This window comes from Delphinus delphis, chromosome 6, assembly GCF_949987515.2.
Source record: "Delphinus delphis chromosome 6, mDelDel1.2, whole genome shotgun sequence".
Classification (NCBI taxonomy): Eukaryota; Metazoa; Chordata; class Mammalia; order Artiodactyla; family Delphinidae; genus Delphinus; species Delphinus delphis.
The window spans coordinates 21,870,021-21,886,687 of record NC_082688.1 but is presented as its reverse complement, the minus strand read 5'-3'; the positions used below and the strand labels follow the sequence as shown (position 1 = coordinate 21,886,687).

General features: G+C 37.8%; 1 protein-coding gene across 1 annotated transcript in view; it reads right to left on the bottom strand.

Annotated features, from left to right (window-relative positions):
• Positions 1-16,667, bottom strand: part of SHOC1 (shortage in chiasmata 1) — an 88,564-nt gene that overhangs the window by 38,606 nt on the left and 33,291 nt on the right. The window contains exons 11-15 of the mRNA XM_060013333.1: positions 16,093-16,332; positions 9,731-10,144; positions 6,473-6,592; positions 5,334-5,510; positions 317-421 (exon numbers count right to left, since the gene is read on the bottom strand). Coding sequence (XP_059869316.1) covers positions 317-421; positions 5,334-5,510; positions 6,473-6,592; positions 9,731-10,144; positions 16,093-16,332 — 1,056 coding nt within the window. The remainder of the gene's footprint in view (positions 1-316; positions 422-5,333; positions 5,511-6,472; positions 6,593-9,730; positions 10,145-16,092; positions 16,333-16,667) is intronic.

Sequence of the window (16,667 nt, the reverse complement as noted above, 5' to 3'; positions counted from 1 at the left end):
AAAAAATGCAGTGCATAATAATGATTACAGTCAAATCCCTTAAGGCCATTAGGAGTCTGTAATTCAGGCCTAGAATAGAGAATCTTACACCTATTTTTCTAGGTGATGATTGTTGTTACAGAAAATTTCTTTTAATGAATATAAGGAGAATAAAATATATATTCCATGATAATTATGTCTATATATATAATGTTTAATGCAGGAAAAAAACTACATAATTTCTTACAAAGTGCATCTTTTTCAGAAAAGTAAACGTTATTTCAGACAAAATATTTCAATAGGAAGAAAAGGGGAAATAAAAAATTTTCACACCAACCCAATGCTGTGTCCAAGCTACATGTTAAAAGGACATCTCTAATTGTTACCAAAAGGTGTAAGAGGGCAGCATACTTGAATGTCATTTCTCTTTCAACATTTTTACCTAGGTAAGCAAAAACATATTTAAAGACAGAATATACATTAGAATTTTAGAATATATATCAGAATGCTTAACAATAATAGATAACATTTATTATTGAGTGCTTACTATGTGCCAAGCTGTATATAATCTGTTTATTTCATTGAATCTCTAACAATAACCCTATCAGACAAGTTTACTATGATCTTGATTTTATGGATGAGAAAACAGTCTTAACGAGGTTAGGTAACTGCCCAAGGTCAATTTGTGTATAAATGATGGAGCTGGCATTCCAACCCCTACAGCTAACCTCAGAGTTCATACTTTGCTGCTTCCAAAGAATGTTCCATTATTTCTACTCTTGGTGGGAAGAAGGACAATGATTCCCAGTTATGAAACAAGAAGAAAATTAAACTCATAACTTGCCAACTGGTTTAGATAAAGGTGGAGGATCATAACGTAAAGCAATACATTGAAATGGAGGTAGACACCTGGGAATATTTGTCCAAAGATATGACTCAAACAAAAGAGGTACTTATAGGGACAAGACAATTATCTAATTAATACGTTCCATGTAGTTCCAAGCTTATTGAAGATGATAGGTTGGATTTTACTGCATGCAAAAGTGCGGCCATGAAGACCGGATTCCAGGCCTAATTTATTATAAAGCAGAAACTAACACACCATTGTAAAGCAATTATACTCCAATAAAGATGTTAAAAAAAAAGTATGAAAACTATTGATTTAAGCAATGAAGATCAAAGCAAATAATCAGTAGTCACTGGGAATCAAGGAGCAACAGAAAAACCAGTTATGGGTAGTACCTCCAGCCCCTGGAAGGACTTGTGTAAACAAGTCAATCATGACCAGGAAGGGAAAAGAAGAGAGCAGAGAAACCAAATTTGGTATCATTTTCCTCTGTCTTTGGGAGAACATTTCTTACAGTGCAGATCCGCAGCCGATGAATTCTTTCAGCTTTTGTATGTCTGAAAACACCTCTATTTCCCCTTTGTTTTTGTAATGTATTTTTGCCTAGTACAGAATAGGTTGGTGGTTTTTTCTTTCAGGTATTTTAAAGATATTATTCCACCTTCTTTTCACTTGCACTATTTCTTTATTTTTAAAAAAATTTTTTTAACATCTTTATTGGAGTATAATTGCTTTACAATTGTGTGTTAGTTTCTGCTTTATAACAAAGTGAATCAGTTATACATATACATGTGTTCCCATATCTCTTCCCTCTTGTGTCTCCCTCCCTCCCACACTCCCTATCCCACCCCTCCAGGTGGTCACAAAGCACCGAGCTGATCTCCCTATGCAGTGCTATGCGGCTGCTTCCCACTAGCTATCTATTTTACATTTGGTAGTGTATATATGTCCATGCCACTCTCTCACTTTGTCACAGCTTACCCTTCCCCCTCCCAATATCCTCAAGTCCATTCTCTAGTAGGTCTGTGTCTTTATTCCCGTCTTACCCCTAGGTTCTTCATGACCTTTTTTTCCCTTAGATTCCATATATATGTGTTAGCATACGGTATTTGTCTTTCTCTTTCTGACTTACTTCACTCTGTATGACAGACTCTAGGTCCATCCACCTCACTACAAATAACTCAGTTTCGTTTCTTTTTATGGCTGAGTAATATTCCATTGTATATATGTGCCACATCTTCTTTATCCATTCATCTGTTGATGGACACTTAGATTGCTTCCATCTCCTGGCTATTGTAAATAGTGCTGCAATGAATATTCTGGTACATGACTCTTTTTGAATTATGGTTTTCTCAGGGTATATGCCCAGTAGTGGGATTGCTAGGTCATATGGTAGTTCTATTTGTAGTTTTTTAAGGAACCTCCATACTGTTCTCCATAGTGGCTGTACCAATTCACATTCCCAGCAGCAGTGCAAGAGTGTTCCCTTTTCTCCACACCCTCTCCAGCATTTATTGTTTCTAGATTTTTTGATGATGGCCATTCTGACTGGTGTGAGATGATATCTCATTGTAGTTTCGATTTGCATTTCTTCTAACACATGAAAGAATGCTCAACATCACTTGCACTATTTCTGACAAGAAATTTGATGTCAACCTTGTCATTGTTTCTCTTTTGCAGCATATATTTTTTTCCTTCTGGCTGCTCCTACAATTTTCTCTTTATCACTGGTTTTGAGCAACTTGATTATAATATGCCTTGGTGTAGCTTTATTATGCTTCTTGTGCTTAGGGTTCATTGAGTTTCTTGGATCTGTGGGTTTGTAGTTTTCACTGAGTTTGGCAAAATTTCAGTCATTATTTCTTCAAATATTTTATCTGTTTACCCCCTTTTGCCTCTCCTTTGAGAACTCTAATGCTAGTATATAAGGCTATTTGAAGTTGTTTCACAGCCCACTATGCTCTTTTCTTTCCTTCTTTTTTATTCTTTTATCCACCTGGGTTTTATTTTAGATAGTTTCTATTGCTATGCTTACAAGTTAGCTAGTCTTTTCTTCTGCAATATTTAATCTGCCATTAACTCCATCCAGTGTATTTTTCATCTCATGCATTGTAGTTTATTCTCTAAAACTACAATTTGCATCTCTTTTATGTCTCTAGCTTATTGAATGTATGGAATACAGTTATAATAAGTTTCAGTGTCCTCTCTGATAATTCTAACATCTTTGTCAGCTCTGAGTTTGTTTTGATTGATTATTCTCCTTATGGGCTGTGTTTTCCTGTCTCTTGTTATGCTTGACAATCTTTGATCAGATGTCAAACATTGTGAATTTTACCTTGTTAGTGCTAAATATTTCTGTATTCATATAAATAGTCTTAAGCTTTGTTCTGGGATGCAGTTAAGTTCCTTGGAAATAGTTTGATAACTTTGAGTCTTGCTTTTATGATTTTTTTAGGCAGGTCCAGAGCAGTACTAAATCTAGGGATAATTATTCCCCACTACTGAGACAAGACTTCTCTAAGTATGGTGATCAATACTCCATGAACTATGAGATTTTCTCGTCTGGCTGGTGGGAACAGACATTATTTCCTGCCCCGTGTGAATTCAGAGTACTATTCCCTCTAATCCTTTCAGATGGTTTGTTTCCCAATCTCTTGTAGGTTAGTTCCTCACATATACATTTATTTTTTTTGAGATGGCTGTTCTTCTTTTTTTTCTGTATTCTTTTCCATTATGGTTTATCACAGGATATTGAATATAGTTTCCTGTGCTATACACTAGGACCTTGTTGTTTACCCATTCTCTATATTATAGTTTGCATCTGCTAATCCCAAATTCCTAATCCATCCTTCCCCCACCCCACCCCCTTGGCAGCCACAAGACTGTTCTCTATGTCTGTGAGTCTGTTTCTGTTTCATAGATAAGTTCATTTGTGTTATCTTTTAGATTCTACATATAAGTGATATCATATGGTGTTTGTCTTTCTCTGTCTGACTTACTTTACTTAGTATGATAATCTCTAGGTCCATCCATGTTGCTGCAAATGGCGTTATTTCATTCTTTTTTTATGGCTGAGTAGTATTCCATTGTATATATGTACCACATCTTCTTTATCCATTCATCTGTCAGTGGGCATTTAGGTTGTTTCTATGTTTTGGCTATTGTCCTCACATATACTCTTGGATCAGTACTCTGCTGAATACTTCAGGGAGACTCTCTGCAAATTTCTAGGACTCTTCTTGTGAAGCTCTCTGCTCTCTAACCTTCTACCTTTTTTAAAAAATTTGTTTATTTTTAGCTGCATTGGGTCTTCATTGCTGTGCATGGGCTTTCTCTAGTTGTGGCGAGCAGGGGCTACTCTTCACTGCGGTGTGCAGGCTTCTCATCGCAGTGGCTTTCCTTGTTGCAGAGCACGGGCTCTAGGTGCACAGGCTTCATTAGTTGTAGCACGTGGGCTCAGTAGTTGTGGCTCGTGGGCACAGTAGTTGTGGCTTGCAGGCTCTAGAGCTCAGGCTCAGTAGTTGTGGCACACGGGCTTAGTTGTTCCGCGGCATGTGGGATCTTCCCAGACCAGGGCTCAAACCCATGTCCCCTGCATTGGCAGGCAGATTCTTAACCACTCTGCCACCAGGGAAGCCCCTAACCTTCTATCCTTTGAACTTTAGTTGCCTTGGTCTCCCTGGACTCTTAGCTCTGCTTCTTCAACTCAGATTTGTCCCCTGAGCTCTGCCTCTGGTACCTCTCCCTGTGCCATGGCCTGGCATTTCTTTCAAGGCAGTAAGCTAGGGCAATGGTAGGGCTCACCTCACTTGTCTCCCATCTCTCAGGAATCATTGTGCTTCGTTGCCTGATGTCTAGGATCTTAAAAACTGGTTTCATCTATTTTGTCTTTGTCTTTTTGTTTGTTGTTGTTATTTCTGGAAGGAGGGTAAATTCAATCCCTGTTATTCCATTTTGGCCAGAAGCAAAAGTCCAGGATTGACTTTAATCAATTTACTTGTTGACCTCCCCCCACCTATTTGGGAGGGACCTAAGTGGTTCAGATGCTAACAGTAATAGGGTTAATTTGGTTTCTGCAATAGGAATCTGTCAAGTAATATATATGTCAACTAGGAGCTTTACTGAGAAGCAATGCCAGATGATACAGGTTTCCCCCACTATCTGAAAATAGAGAGTTCCTATGAAACCTTTTGTAAGCTGAAATGGAGTAAAGAAGCAAATACCTTTTTTCATAAAAACGAAAATCCTCTTTGATTTCTTTCAGTTAGTGAAAACAGATATTAATGTAGGTCTTCATAAAATCAAAGTGACATAAAGCAAACATGAAAAGCAGGTGACACTTGTATTTCTTACCTTTTTATCCTTGCTTAGCTGATTTTCCAGCATTGGTCTGTGGGTGTCATATGCTGAATTACAGTTATGCCTCCATCTATGACTAATTTCTGCATTTTCTAATAATCCATAAATTTATATCCTTTAAAATAATGTGACTTTTATTTGTACTCACCTTGGTGAATAGCATCACTTATTACTTTTTCTTGTTGTTTTAAGAGGAACCTTGTTTGGTCAAAAATGACAGTGTCAAATTTCCAGTTAGCAGCAGGAAGAGTACAGAGGCATACAAGTTTTTTTAAGATAGGAGAAGCTGCTGCTTCCAGGAGACAGTATGCTTGGCACTGGCTATCTGCAAAAATAAAAGCATTAAAGGCAGTGTTTTTATAAGGATGGTATGTTCTTTTTGACAAATCAATCATCCATGTTACTTCATGGAAACCTGAACTCTATCCAAATTCTTTTCTGAGTTAAAAATCATTAGATTCTATAGAGGCTTATTTTAGGGTATTTATTCTAAATAAACTAGTAAAAACACAACAAAAAAAACCCTCTGTAGAATTAATATAATTTTATGGTTATTTTGTTTATTAGAAATGATTTATTCAGTGACTAATTTGGCAGGGCAAGTATGAGGAAGAGAATCACAGTTTTTTTCTTCTCCCTCCACTATTAGCTTACAACCTTAAGATGAACACATTTATAACAATGACAAATTGTTTTTAGTTTTCACTAGAATATCAATATTTAAAGATCTGCATTGTCATCTAAAGGTCATAAATGAAATTTAGCCAAAAGAATGAAATGATATTCAAGAACTAGTGTCATACTTCCTTATCGATTTTAATAGTGAGCATGATGTTCTTAAGGGGTCAATGTAAAGAATATTTTTCTTTACAGCAGAACAAATAATTTTAATTGGTATAGGAATCAATAATAACTTATTTACACCACCTTGATGGTGGGTAAGAGAACGGAGAGGGCAACCATCAACAGTTCATTTTTCCAGACTGGGAAGAAAAGTCTGAGTGAGGAGCTGCAGTTTGCTGTTCTCTGATGCATGTAGGGAAGCAGCAGTTTAAATGAAGGAAGAAATAACACTTAGTGGACTGGAATAGGGCGATGGGGAGGGAGGGGCAGAGGCAGTGAATAAGGCACTCCAGGTTTGGAAATAACCTGAAAGTAGGACTGGAATGAAGAAATATCTGAAACAAGTGAAGAAAATTACATGGAAAATAAGGTGTGTCCTAGATACCCAGGAAAGTGCTTTCAAATTTACTTAATTTGAATGTATTTAAAAAGCATAATGCATACCTGATGCTTGAATTTCAATGACATTATCTGCTCTCCTTTCCTGGTTTGCTTTCTCTAGTGTTTCATTAGTACAAACAATAGGATTTTCTTCTTGAAGAGTTAAAGAATGTTCTTCTTTGTCTTGAAGTTCTAATAAAAATATTAATTTGCATTGTTCAGGGAAACTTAATGTTGATTAAAATGCTCTCTTGTAATATGATCATAATTGTTAAAATTCTTTGAAATGCATCAGTATTAAATTGAGCAACTATTCAGGTCAATGGACTTACTGTGCTGGGTAGGAAGCTGAATGGTAATAAAGGAAGGAACTTTGGCATCAGATCAGTGTTTCAATCCCAGTTCTGACACTAGCCTCAGTTTCCTCATATGTAAAATATTGATTAATATACCTATTTCAAATATTGTTATAAGGTGTTATAAATACCAAGGATGATTCCTGACACCTAAAGGGCACATACTGTTCTACATCATTTCTCTGTGACTGTCCACAGACCCTTCCTCTGTTACTAATTCTCTCCTATGCCCCAAACCCTATCTGTCTCCATCCTTTCTTAATAAGGTCATTTCTTACTACTTACCCTTTAGCTCCCAGGCATTTTCTACAGGAAGCCTTATAAAACTGCCCACTCGGGGCTTCCCTGGTGGCGCAGTGGTTGAGAGTCTGCCTGCCGATGCAGGGGACGCGGGTTCGTGCCCCGGTCCGGGAAGATCCCACATGCCATGGAGCGGCTGGGCCCGTGAGCCATGGCCGCTGAGCCTGTGCGTCCGGAGCCTGTGCTCCGCAACGGGAGAGGCCACAGCAGTGAGAGGCCCGCGTACCGCAAAAAAACCCCAAAACACTGCCCACTCTACTTCCAGGCCAGCAAAGTGCCGCTCCTTTTTGTTTCCTCAGCACTTGGCATAGTCTCCTGGCACTGACGATGTTGTATGGAAATTATCTGCATCTGGTCCACTGTAAGCGTCTCATGGTCAGCAACGTTATCATATTTATCTCTGATATGTGATTTAGTGCCTGGCGCACAAGGTTCAATAACTGTAGTTTTCTTCCTTCGTTTGTAAGTATTGTAGAGGATTAAAAAAATATATATATATATATAATTTATTTATGATTAGAGTTATATTAACTAGATTGCAATGTTATCCATTAATAATATGATTACAAGATAATTTTAGAAAAACACTGCCATCTTGAAACGTTTGAATATATGAGCTTTAAATACACAGTGAAAAAAAAGAGTAAAATATCCTAAACTAGCTTTTTATTATTTTCAAGTATACTTTTTATTAACTATAAGTAATTTAAATAGCTATGATTAAATACTACAAATTATTAGAGTTTTTGAGGGGGCCTAATAAGTTGTAGCATTCTTTCTCACCCCTGTATCAACAAGAAGTAAAATATATATATCAAAATATTACCTCTGTTACTAATAAAAACTAAGTTGGAGAAAGGAGCTTAGTTTGAGAGTCAAAAGAGCTTTTTAATTAAACAACAGAATTAGAGTTACCTACCCTGCCCCAGACTATACTGTACTGGGCTAGGATTCTGCACTATTGGGGAACTGCTTGGGAAAGATTCATGACATAGAGAAGCAGAGGAGAATGCCTGTTACTTGTGAGACAGCTCATTCCTACAAGCTTATGCCCAATTTATTCTTTTTCAAATTTACAATACAGATAATTAATTTCAGTGCCTCTGGGGAGAACACATTAAAGGGCAAAGAGGCCAGGAACATAATACTATAGAGAAAAAATCAGGAGTACAGAGCATTCCCACCTAACATCAGTATTCCTTTAATTGTTTAATTAATGGCTAACTTTTAAAATAAGAAAATATTCTTTTTATCTTTGTCTCCTTTCTTGTTGCTTTCTCTCATTTTCTGTTGCCAATATACCTTGTTACAAGACATCATCACAAGTATGAAAACCAGAAAAGGGTGTCAGTGCTAATTTTGGATTGGTTTCCTTTTTTTGTTTGTTTTTTGGCCTCAAATATGAATAGAATCTGAAAACATTCACAAACCTGAAAAAAACAAATCTTTAAAAAATTCCTATTTATGCATCACATTCATAAGATAATTCTTTATATTTTGCTCATTCTTTCATGTAGAAATTATACTCTGAATTATGGTGCAAATTGGTTAGAAAGATCTGTTACATATAGAATTGTCACCTAACAAGGTAAGTTATAATGCGGTCAAACAATTACACAAAAAGAAACTTTATGACAAATATATATAAACATAAAGGGTCACAAAATTCTGAGATCTTTAAATACTTTTCTGAATTTTTGTTGAATTTTTCATTGTAAAAATGCACTGATGGACAAAGTAATATAACTTTATATAGATCTATAAAAGGCTGTCATATCATGCTGCACACAAAGAACAAGCACTCTTTTCTGCTTTTCTATGTCATGACTTTTTCCCAAGCAGCTCCCCAACCATAGGGAATCCTGGCCCAGTCCAGCATAGTCTGGGTCTGGGTAGGTACTCTGACCAATTCTGGTGTTTAGTTAGCAAGCTCATTGGACTCTCAAACTAATTTCTGGTATATATTTTACTTCTTGTCTTATTTTACAGTTTATTCAGGGGCAAGACCTTATGTACATTAACAGTATCAATACATACGACAGTAAGACCTAGGTATACTCTAACTCTCACAAATAAATATTTTTGTACTTATTTCATTTGGGTAAGCTGTGTCAAACACATTCTAGAATACTAGAATTTTATTTTTTTACCAGAAGTGAAATGATATGACGCATTATACTACTTTGATATGTTTATAAGCGATGAATGTAAAACAGTTACAACTCAAACAGAAACTCTTTGATAAAGTTAAAAAGAGTAATAGGCAATCAAACAGGCAAAAGGTTCTTAAGTACACATTAAAATACAAGTTAAAATATGGAGGTAGAACTGTGAGCTAAAAGAGAAAAAAGAATGGCAGAATGATCAGCAAAAGTTAGAAATGTTATGAATCTGTATGACCAAGTTGTAGAAAGTAAGTTTTTACAAATAGTGGCTTTTCTTAAAAGTTCAAATGCACTTTTAAATTTTTTGGAAAATACATATCTGCATCTATATCTGTATATCCCATATCTATCTCCGTATATAATGTGTCATGAATCAATGACATTTTCTTTGAAGAATAATGTGTTTTATCTGAAGAGCTTTATTTCTTTACCTTCTATAATAAATTATACATTTAGTCCTTGAAGCTATCATACCTACACCAAAATATTAAATTACTCACCGTCTTTTCCATCATTGTCTGTGACTTCAGTCTTTGAGGTGCAAGTCTTATACTTATTTCGCAGCATAATAAAGTCATTCAAAAGGTCCAAATTATTCTCCTGTTTTTTACCATGTTTAAAAGATGCTTCTTGAATTTTGGAAGAGGAAGATGATTCAGTAGATGGTACTGTGCTGTCAAGTTCCAAGTAATCTTCATTTTCTTTAGTTCGGATTATTCTATAACCTAGTTCTAGGTCAATCTTTGGCTTTTCTTCTTTTCGTGGTCTTTCAACAGCAACATATTCATCAGAAAAATACGAGTCTGTTACTGCTTTTGACAGAGGTGGAGTCTTTTGTGAAGGTGATAAATGATCGTTTGTAGATATCTCAATAAGTTTAATAGGTGAGGAACAACTTTTATGTTCTAGCCATGCTGAAAACAGAAAATGAAAATATCCAATGACTTTCATGCCTAAATGAATGTTCTACTAGGGTATTAAGATAACCTTTAGTTCTGGGTTCTTACTAATATAATTTGATCCTTACGAGTACTTTGTTTACTGCTTTTAAAATCAATTTTTCGTCTGAATAAAATAAATTTTTAAAGGATAAAAATTCAGCACCTCTTTTTCCTATTACTGGAGCTAAGGTTACTGAGCAAAGAAAGAATTCCAGACTATTGTCAATAGTCTAACGACAAGTCATAGCCTTGGAGCTATCATACCTACAGTTATTCTAAGGGTCAAAAACTTACATACAAAGCAAGCCACAGACCAGAAGAAAATACTTGTAATACATATACTTTAAAAAAGACTGTATCGGGCTTCCCTGGTGGCGCAGTGGTTGAGAGTCCGCCTGCCGATGCAGGGGACAAGGGTTGGTGTCCCAGTCCGGGAGGATCCCACATGCCTTGGAGCGGCTGGGCCTGTGAGCCATGGCTGCTGGGCCTGAGCGCCTGGAGCCTGTGCTCCGCAATGGGAGAGGCCACAACTGTGAGAGGCCCGCATACCATAAAAAAAAAAAAAGACTGTATCCAAAATATTTGAAGAACTGTTATAATATTTTAAAAGAAAGTCAATTAAAAATTTGACAAAATATTTGATCAATACTTCATATAAGATATGCACATGCTGCAATATGGATGAATCTTGAAAACATGCTAAATGAAAGCAGTCACGAAAGACCACATATTGTATGATTCCATTTCTATGGCACATACAGAACAGACAAATCTATAAAGACAGAGAATGGGAGTGACTGCTAATGGGTACAAGATTCCTTTTGGGGGAGGATTAAAATCTCCTAAAATTGATTGTGTTGATGATTATACCTCTCTGTGAATATACTAACTTTGAATGGTAATTCAATGGTTTTTAGTGTATTCACAGAGAGGCATATACTTTTTTTTTTTTTTTTTTTTTGCGGTACGCGGGCCTCGCACTGTTGTGGCCTCTCCTGTTGTGGAGCACAGGCTCCGGACGTGCAGGCTCAGCGGCCATGGCAAACGGGCCCAGTTGCTCCGCGGCATGTGGGATCTTCCTGGACCGGGGCACGAACCCGTGTCCCCTGCATCGGCAGGCGGACTCTCAACCACTGCGCCACCAGGGAAGCCCGAGAGGTATATACTTTTAATGGGTGAATTATACAGTATGTGAATTACATGTCCATAAAGCTATTATGTATTTTTTAAAAGAAGGTATAAATATAGCCAATGAGCTTGTAAAAAGATGGTCATCGTCATTAGTTATCAGGAAAATACAAATTAAAACCACAATGAGATACCACAACATACCCATCAAAAGGGCTAAAATTTAAGATTTTCAATGCCAAGAGTTGGCAAGGATATAGAGTAACTGAAACCCTCACACATTGCTGGTGTAAATGTAAAACAGAGCAACCACTTTGGAAAAAAGTAGTTTCTTAAAGAGTTAAACATACACCTACCATAAAACCTAACAATTATACTCCTAGATATTCACTGAAGAGAAATGATAACAAATGTCCACAAAAAGACTTCTACAAGAATATTCATAGCAGTTTTATTCATAACAGTAAAAACCTAGAAAAAAATCCAGGAGAGTTGATAAACAAACCTTGGTACATCCATATAATGAAAAATTCCTCAGTAATAAAAAAGAAATGAACTACAAATACACACAACATCATGAGTGAATCTCAAAAATGTTATTCTGAGTAGAAGGCAGACACAAAAGAGTTCATACTGTATGATTCCATAAATGAAATTCCAGAACAAAGGAAACTAATATATAGTGACAGAAAGTAGACCAGTGGTTACTTGAAGTCAGGGGTGAAGGTTGGTAGGGGAGAAGGGTGGGATAGAAGGAGAATCACTATAGAATGCAATGGAGCACAAGGGAACTTCCTGGTGATAGAAATATTTTGTATCTTAATGGTGGTGATAGTTTCATGGTATAAAAATACATGTGTCAAAATTCATTAAACTGTACAGTTAGAACAAGTGCATTTTATTATATGTAAATTATACTTCAAAGTTTATTTGAAAAAAACATAAGTGTCTTATAGGCCAGCTAAATATGTAAATGAGTGAAGTACAGGGCCAGTGCTTAAATCATAATCTTTGGGAAGATAGATTTTGTTTTTTTCTTCCATAATGTGGTCTATAAATTTTTTTGCTTTTGCTTTTATTAGAGATACTGGTATCGGAAACATTTTACTTTTCTCTTAACTATTATAAATATAAGACAAAAGTGCAAGAGTAATGCTAAATACCAACCAATACCTGGCCTCAATTTGTGAGTGCTGGGAACTACGGTGAACTGGAGGGTGCATGGTCTGTCTAAATGGTGAGCTACTACCAGCCCTAACCAGTTGTTGCCACGTGAGAATCTGAGTCTGATTTTTGGAATTTTAAAGACAATTTCAAAATACAGATCAGTTTCGTACAACCCTCCAAATTTTAAATGCTGGTAACTAATTAAAATACCATATGGGTCAACAGTACGGGGGCTGAACAGGATCTGAGTGCTACCAATTTGCAACCTCCAAGATATTTTCTAGAGATATTCTGGAGTGTTTAGTAGGTAAATAGGAACTGTTTACTATTTCACTTTTCTGATTATTTTCCTCTACTACTCTCTTTAACCACCCCTATCCTGACAACGTGGCCACGGGCTCCTGATAAAGTTATTGCTTTTTAAACTTCAGGATGAAACTTCGGGATTCATAATTCTACTAGATAACAAGATGAGTTATATGTTTCATTTTAACCTCAATATAGTTATATATCATAATAAAGATTATACATAATTTTATAGATTTAATACATTATTAAGGATATCGGAAGACTCCATAAAATCATCTTGTCTCTTTTCTTTGTCTCACAATCTGACCTCATCTCTTTTAAAATTCTTCTTCTACCATGGGTAACCATCTGGGTCTTAGGATAGACTGGTGTGCATTTGCTTGACATAGTCTGTTTATCTACCCTCTTTTCTACCACATCCAAAGCCCTCTGTCTTCTGTCTTTGAAACATCCCTTGATAACAATTCTCACCCCAATTCCTATCTCCTTAGAGCAGTCTTCCAACGTACACAATAATGTCTAAAATTCACTTCTTAAAAAAATTTTATTTACTTATATTTTTATTTTTGGCTGCGTTGGGTCTTTGCTGCTGTGCGCGGGCTTTCTCTAGTTGCGGCGAGTGGGGGCTACTCTTCGTTGTGGTGCACGAGCTTCTCATTGTGGTGGCTTCTCTCATTGTGAAGCACGGCCTCTAGGCACGTGGGCTTCAGTAGTTGTGGCATGTGGGCTCAGTAGTTGTGGTGCACAGGCTTAGTTGCTCTGCGGCATGTGGGATCTTCCCAGACCAGGGCTCGAACCCGTGTCCCCTGCATTGGCAGGCGGATTCTTAACCACTGCACCACCAGGAAAGTCCCTAAAATTCACTTTTAAATATACTTATTTACTCTGTAATAAAATAAAAGTAAACTTCCCCAGCTCCTTTAAAAGCTAAATTTATTAACTATTGCACAAACTGATTTTAAAACAATACGTATTGAAAACAATACGTATTTAAAACAATACATATTTCAAAAAGGTATAATTGAGTCTAAGTATGTTCCATTTACTATAATGGCACACATAGCAACCAAAATAACTCAAAAGAGGAGGGGGAGTGGCCAAGATGGTGGAGCAGGAACACCCTGAGCTCACCTCTACCCATGGGCACACCAAAATTAGTACAACTATTTGCAGGGCAACTATTGATGAGAAAGACCTGAAGACTAGAAGAAAAAGATCTTCTACAACTAAAGATATAAAGAAGAAACCACAACGAGACAGAGAGGAGGGGTGGAGACAGAGTATAGTCGACACCCATACCCCCCCGCCGGGTGGGTGACCCACAAATGGGAGGATAATTACAGAGGTTAATTGCAGAGGTTCTCTCCAAAGAGTAAGGGGTCCGAGCCCCACATAGGCTTTCATGGCTGGGGTCATGCACCAGGAGGACGAGCCCCCAGAACATTTGACTTTGAAGACCACAAGGGCTTAATTTGGGGAGAGCAGGAGAGCTGTAGGAAAGAGTCTCCACTCTCAAAGGAGGCACACAAAATCTCACTCACCCTGAGACCCAGGGCAGAAGCAGTACTTTGAAAGTAGCCTGGATCAGACCCACCAGCTGATCTTGGAGAGATTTTCAAAAAGGCCAGCGGCAATTGGAGCTCACTGTGGGGACACAGAAATTGGCAGTAGCCATGTTTTGGGAGCTCATTCTGCCATGAGGATTCTGGTGATGGCAAGTGCCACTTTGGAATCCTCCCTCTAGCTTATTAGCACTGGGACTGGCCCCGCCCATCAGCCTGTCGACTAGTACTGGGACGCCTCAGGTCAACCAGCTAGCTGCGTGGGGACACAGCCCCACCCACCAGCAGGCACCCCTGAACCCCTAGCCACCCTGGGACCTGGTCCTGCCCACCAGAAGGCCCAGGACCCATTCCTGCCCACCAGTGGCTGGACAACAGCCCCAGAATCTCCTAGGCCTCAGCCCTGCCCACCAGCAGGCCAATACCAGCTATGACACCCCAGGACCCTGCAGCCAGAGACCCCAGCACCTGTCTCCACCTATCAGTGGGTGGGCACTAGCCCTGGATCCCTTGAGTCCCACTGCCACTCCCCAGTAGGCTAATGTCAGCTCTGGGACACCTTGGCCCCTCAGCCAGCCACCTCAGGGTCTGACCCCACCCACCAGCTGGCAGACATCAGCTTCAGGACACCCCAGGCCCCTGAAGTGTCAAAAACCAACCCCATCTACCAGCAGGCTGACACTAGATCTGTGACCCCCAGGTCTATAACCAGCCATCCTGGGACCTGGCTTTGCCCATGAGTGGGCCAGCAGTAGCCCCAGGGGCCCCCAGAGCTCCAGGCACCTTGTGACCCAGCCCTGCCCACTAGTAGCCCGCAGCCTCCACCCAAGGGCAGGGCTTGACAACCAACTGGACAAGGGGCCAGCCACGCCTATCAGACCACTCACATTAGTCAGTCTGCCACAACAGAAGTGCCTAGACAGCCCACATAAGAGGCACCCCTAGTACATATAGCTCTGGTGGCCAGAGGGGAGTGTGCTGCTGGGACACATACGACATCTCCTACAAAAGACCACTTCTACAAGACTGGGAAACATACCCAACCTACCACGCATATAGAAATAAAAACTGTGAATCAGGCAAAATGAGGGGACAGAGGACTATGCTCCAAATGAAAGAACAAGATAAAACCCCAGAAGAAGAACTAAGTGAAGTGAAGATAAGCAATCTACCCAATAAAGAGTTCAAGGTAATAATCATAAATATGCTCAAAGAACTTGGGAGAACATAAAGTTCCTAGAAGAAGAAAAAAAATTAACTCAAAAGACATTTTTGTCTTCTTAAATTATACAAGTAAAAAACCCTTAATGAGTAAACTTTTTGGTAACAAAGGAAGATTTTCTATTGTTGAAGAGAGATTACTAGATATGATTGAACACTTAAAGCTCAGCTGTCAGGCTGAAAAATAACAGTGCTGGTTCGTATCTAGGCTGATGTAAACAGAAAATGGGCTAGAAATTAATCATTTATAAAAGAAAACAAAGACACTAACTGAAAATGGCTAGACATTTAAAGCTGAGACTATAGAATTTTAGGACGGAAACAGATTTAATGATTAGCTGGTCAAACTTCCTCATTTTTTCAAGGAAGAAAATGAGGCTTAGTGAAGGTCGAAGTTATAAATTCTGGCGGAGCCAGAGCTATATTTAATGTTGGAATTTAGTTTTATTTTCCCAATAACCTGGCGGAAAGCCAGTATCTAACATCTCATTCTGAAAATGTTTACACAAGTGATATTTACTATTACATACTTACATTTTAATTGAAGCACATTGGTAGGCAAAAATGTCTCCAGTTTACTATCATCAGAAGATAGATTATGATACAGATATGTACTTAGATGTTCCAAAGTTTCTGTCATTATCAGATTTAGTCCTGCTTGTTTCCACCACTCTGCATTTTCAGGATTAACCACAAGGCTTTCTTCTTCAATAGAAAATATCTTTTTAAAATCTACAACTGAATATAGACTGTTGGGCTCTCCAGTTCTTGGCACTTAAAAAACCACAACAAACCAAAAAACAAATAGTGAGAAACAGTCCACAGGGCAAAAAAGATAAAAAAACACAATAAACAGAACCACACTGGAAATTTCTTACAAAATAGATTTTTACAAATTAGAAAAAAACTAAAATAAAGTTATGTCTAGTATTTCATCTTCAAGATGCTAATATTTGTAAAAGTCCAAAATATTATAGCAATAGAAGTTACATAAAGGTTTATTTCAACTTACGGAAATATCATGAAGTTAAAATTATTCTACTATTTAGTAGGAGATGGAACTATTATTTTGTTTGACCATTTTAGTAATTACTAAATTAATACATTTG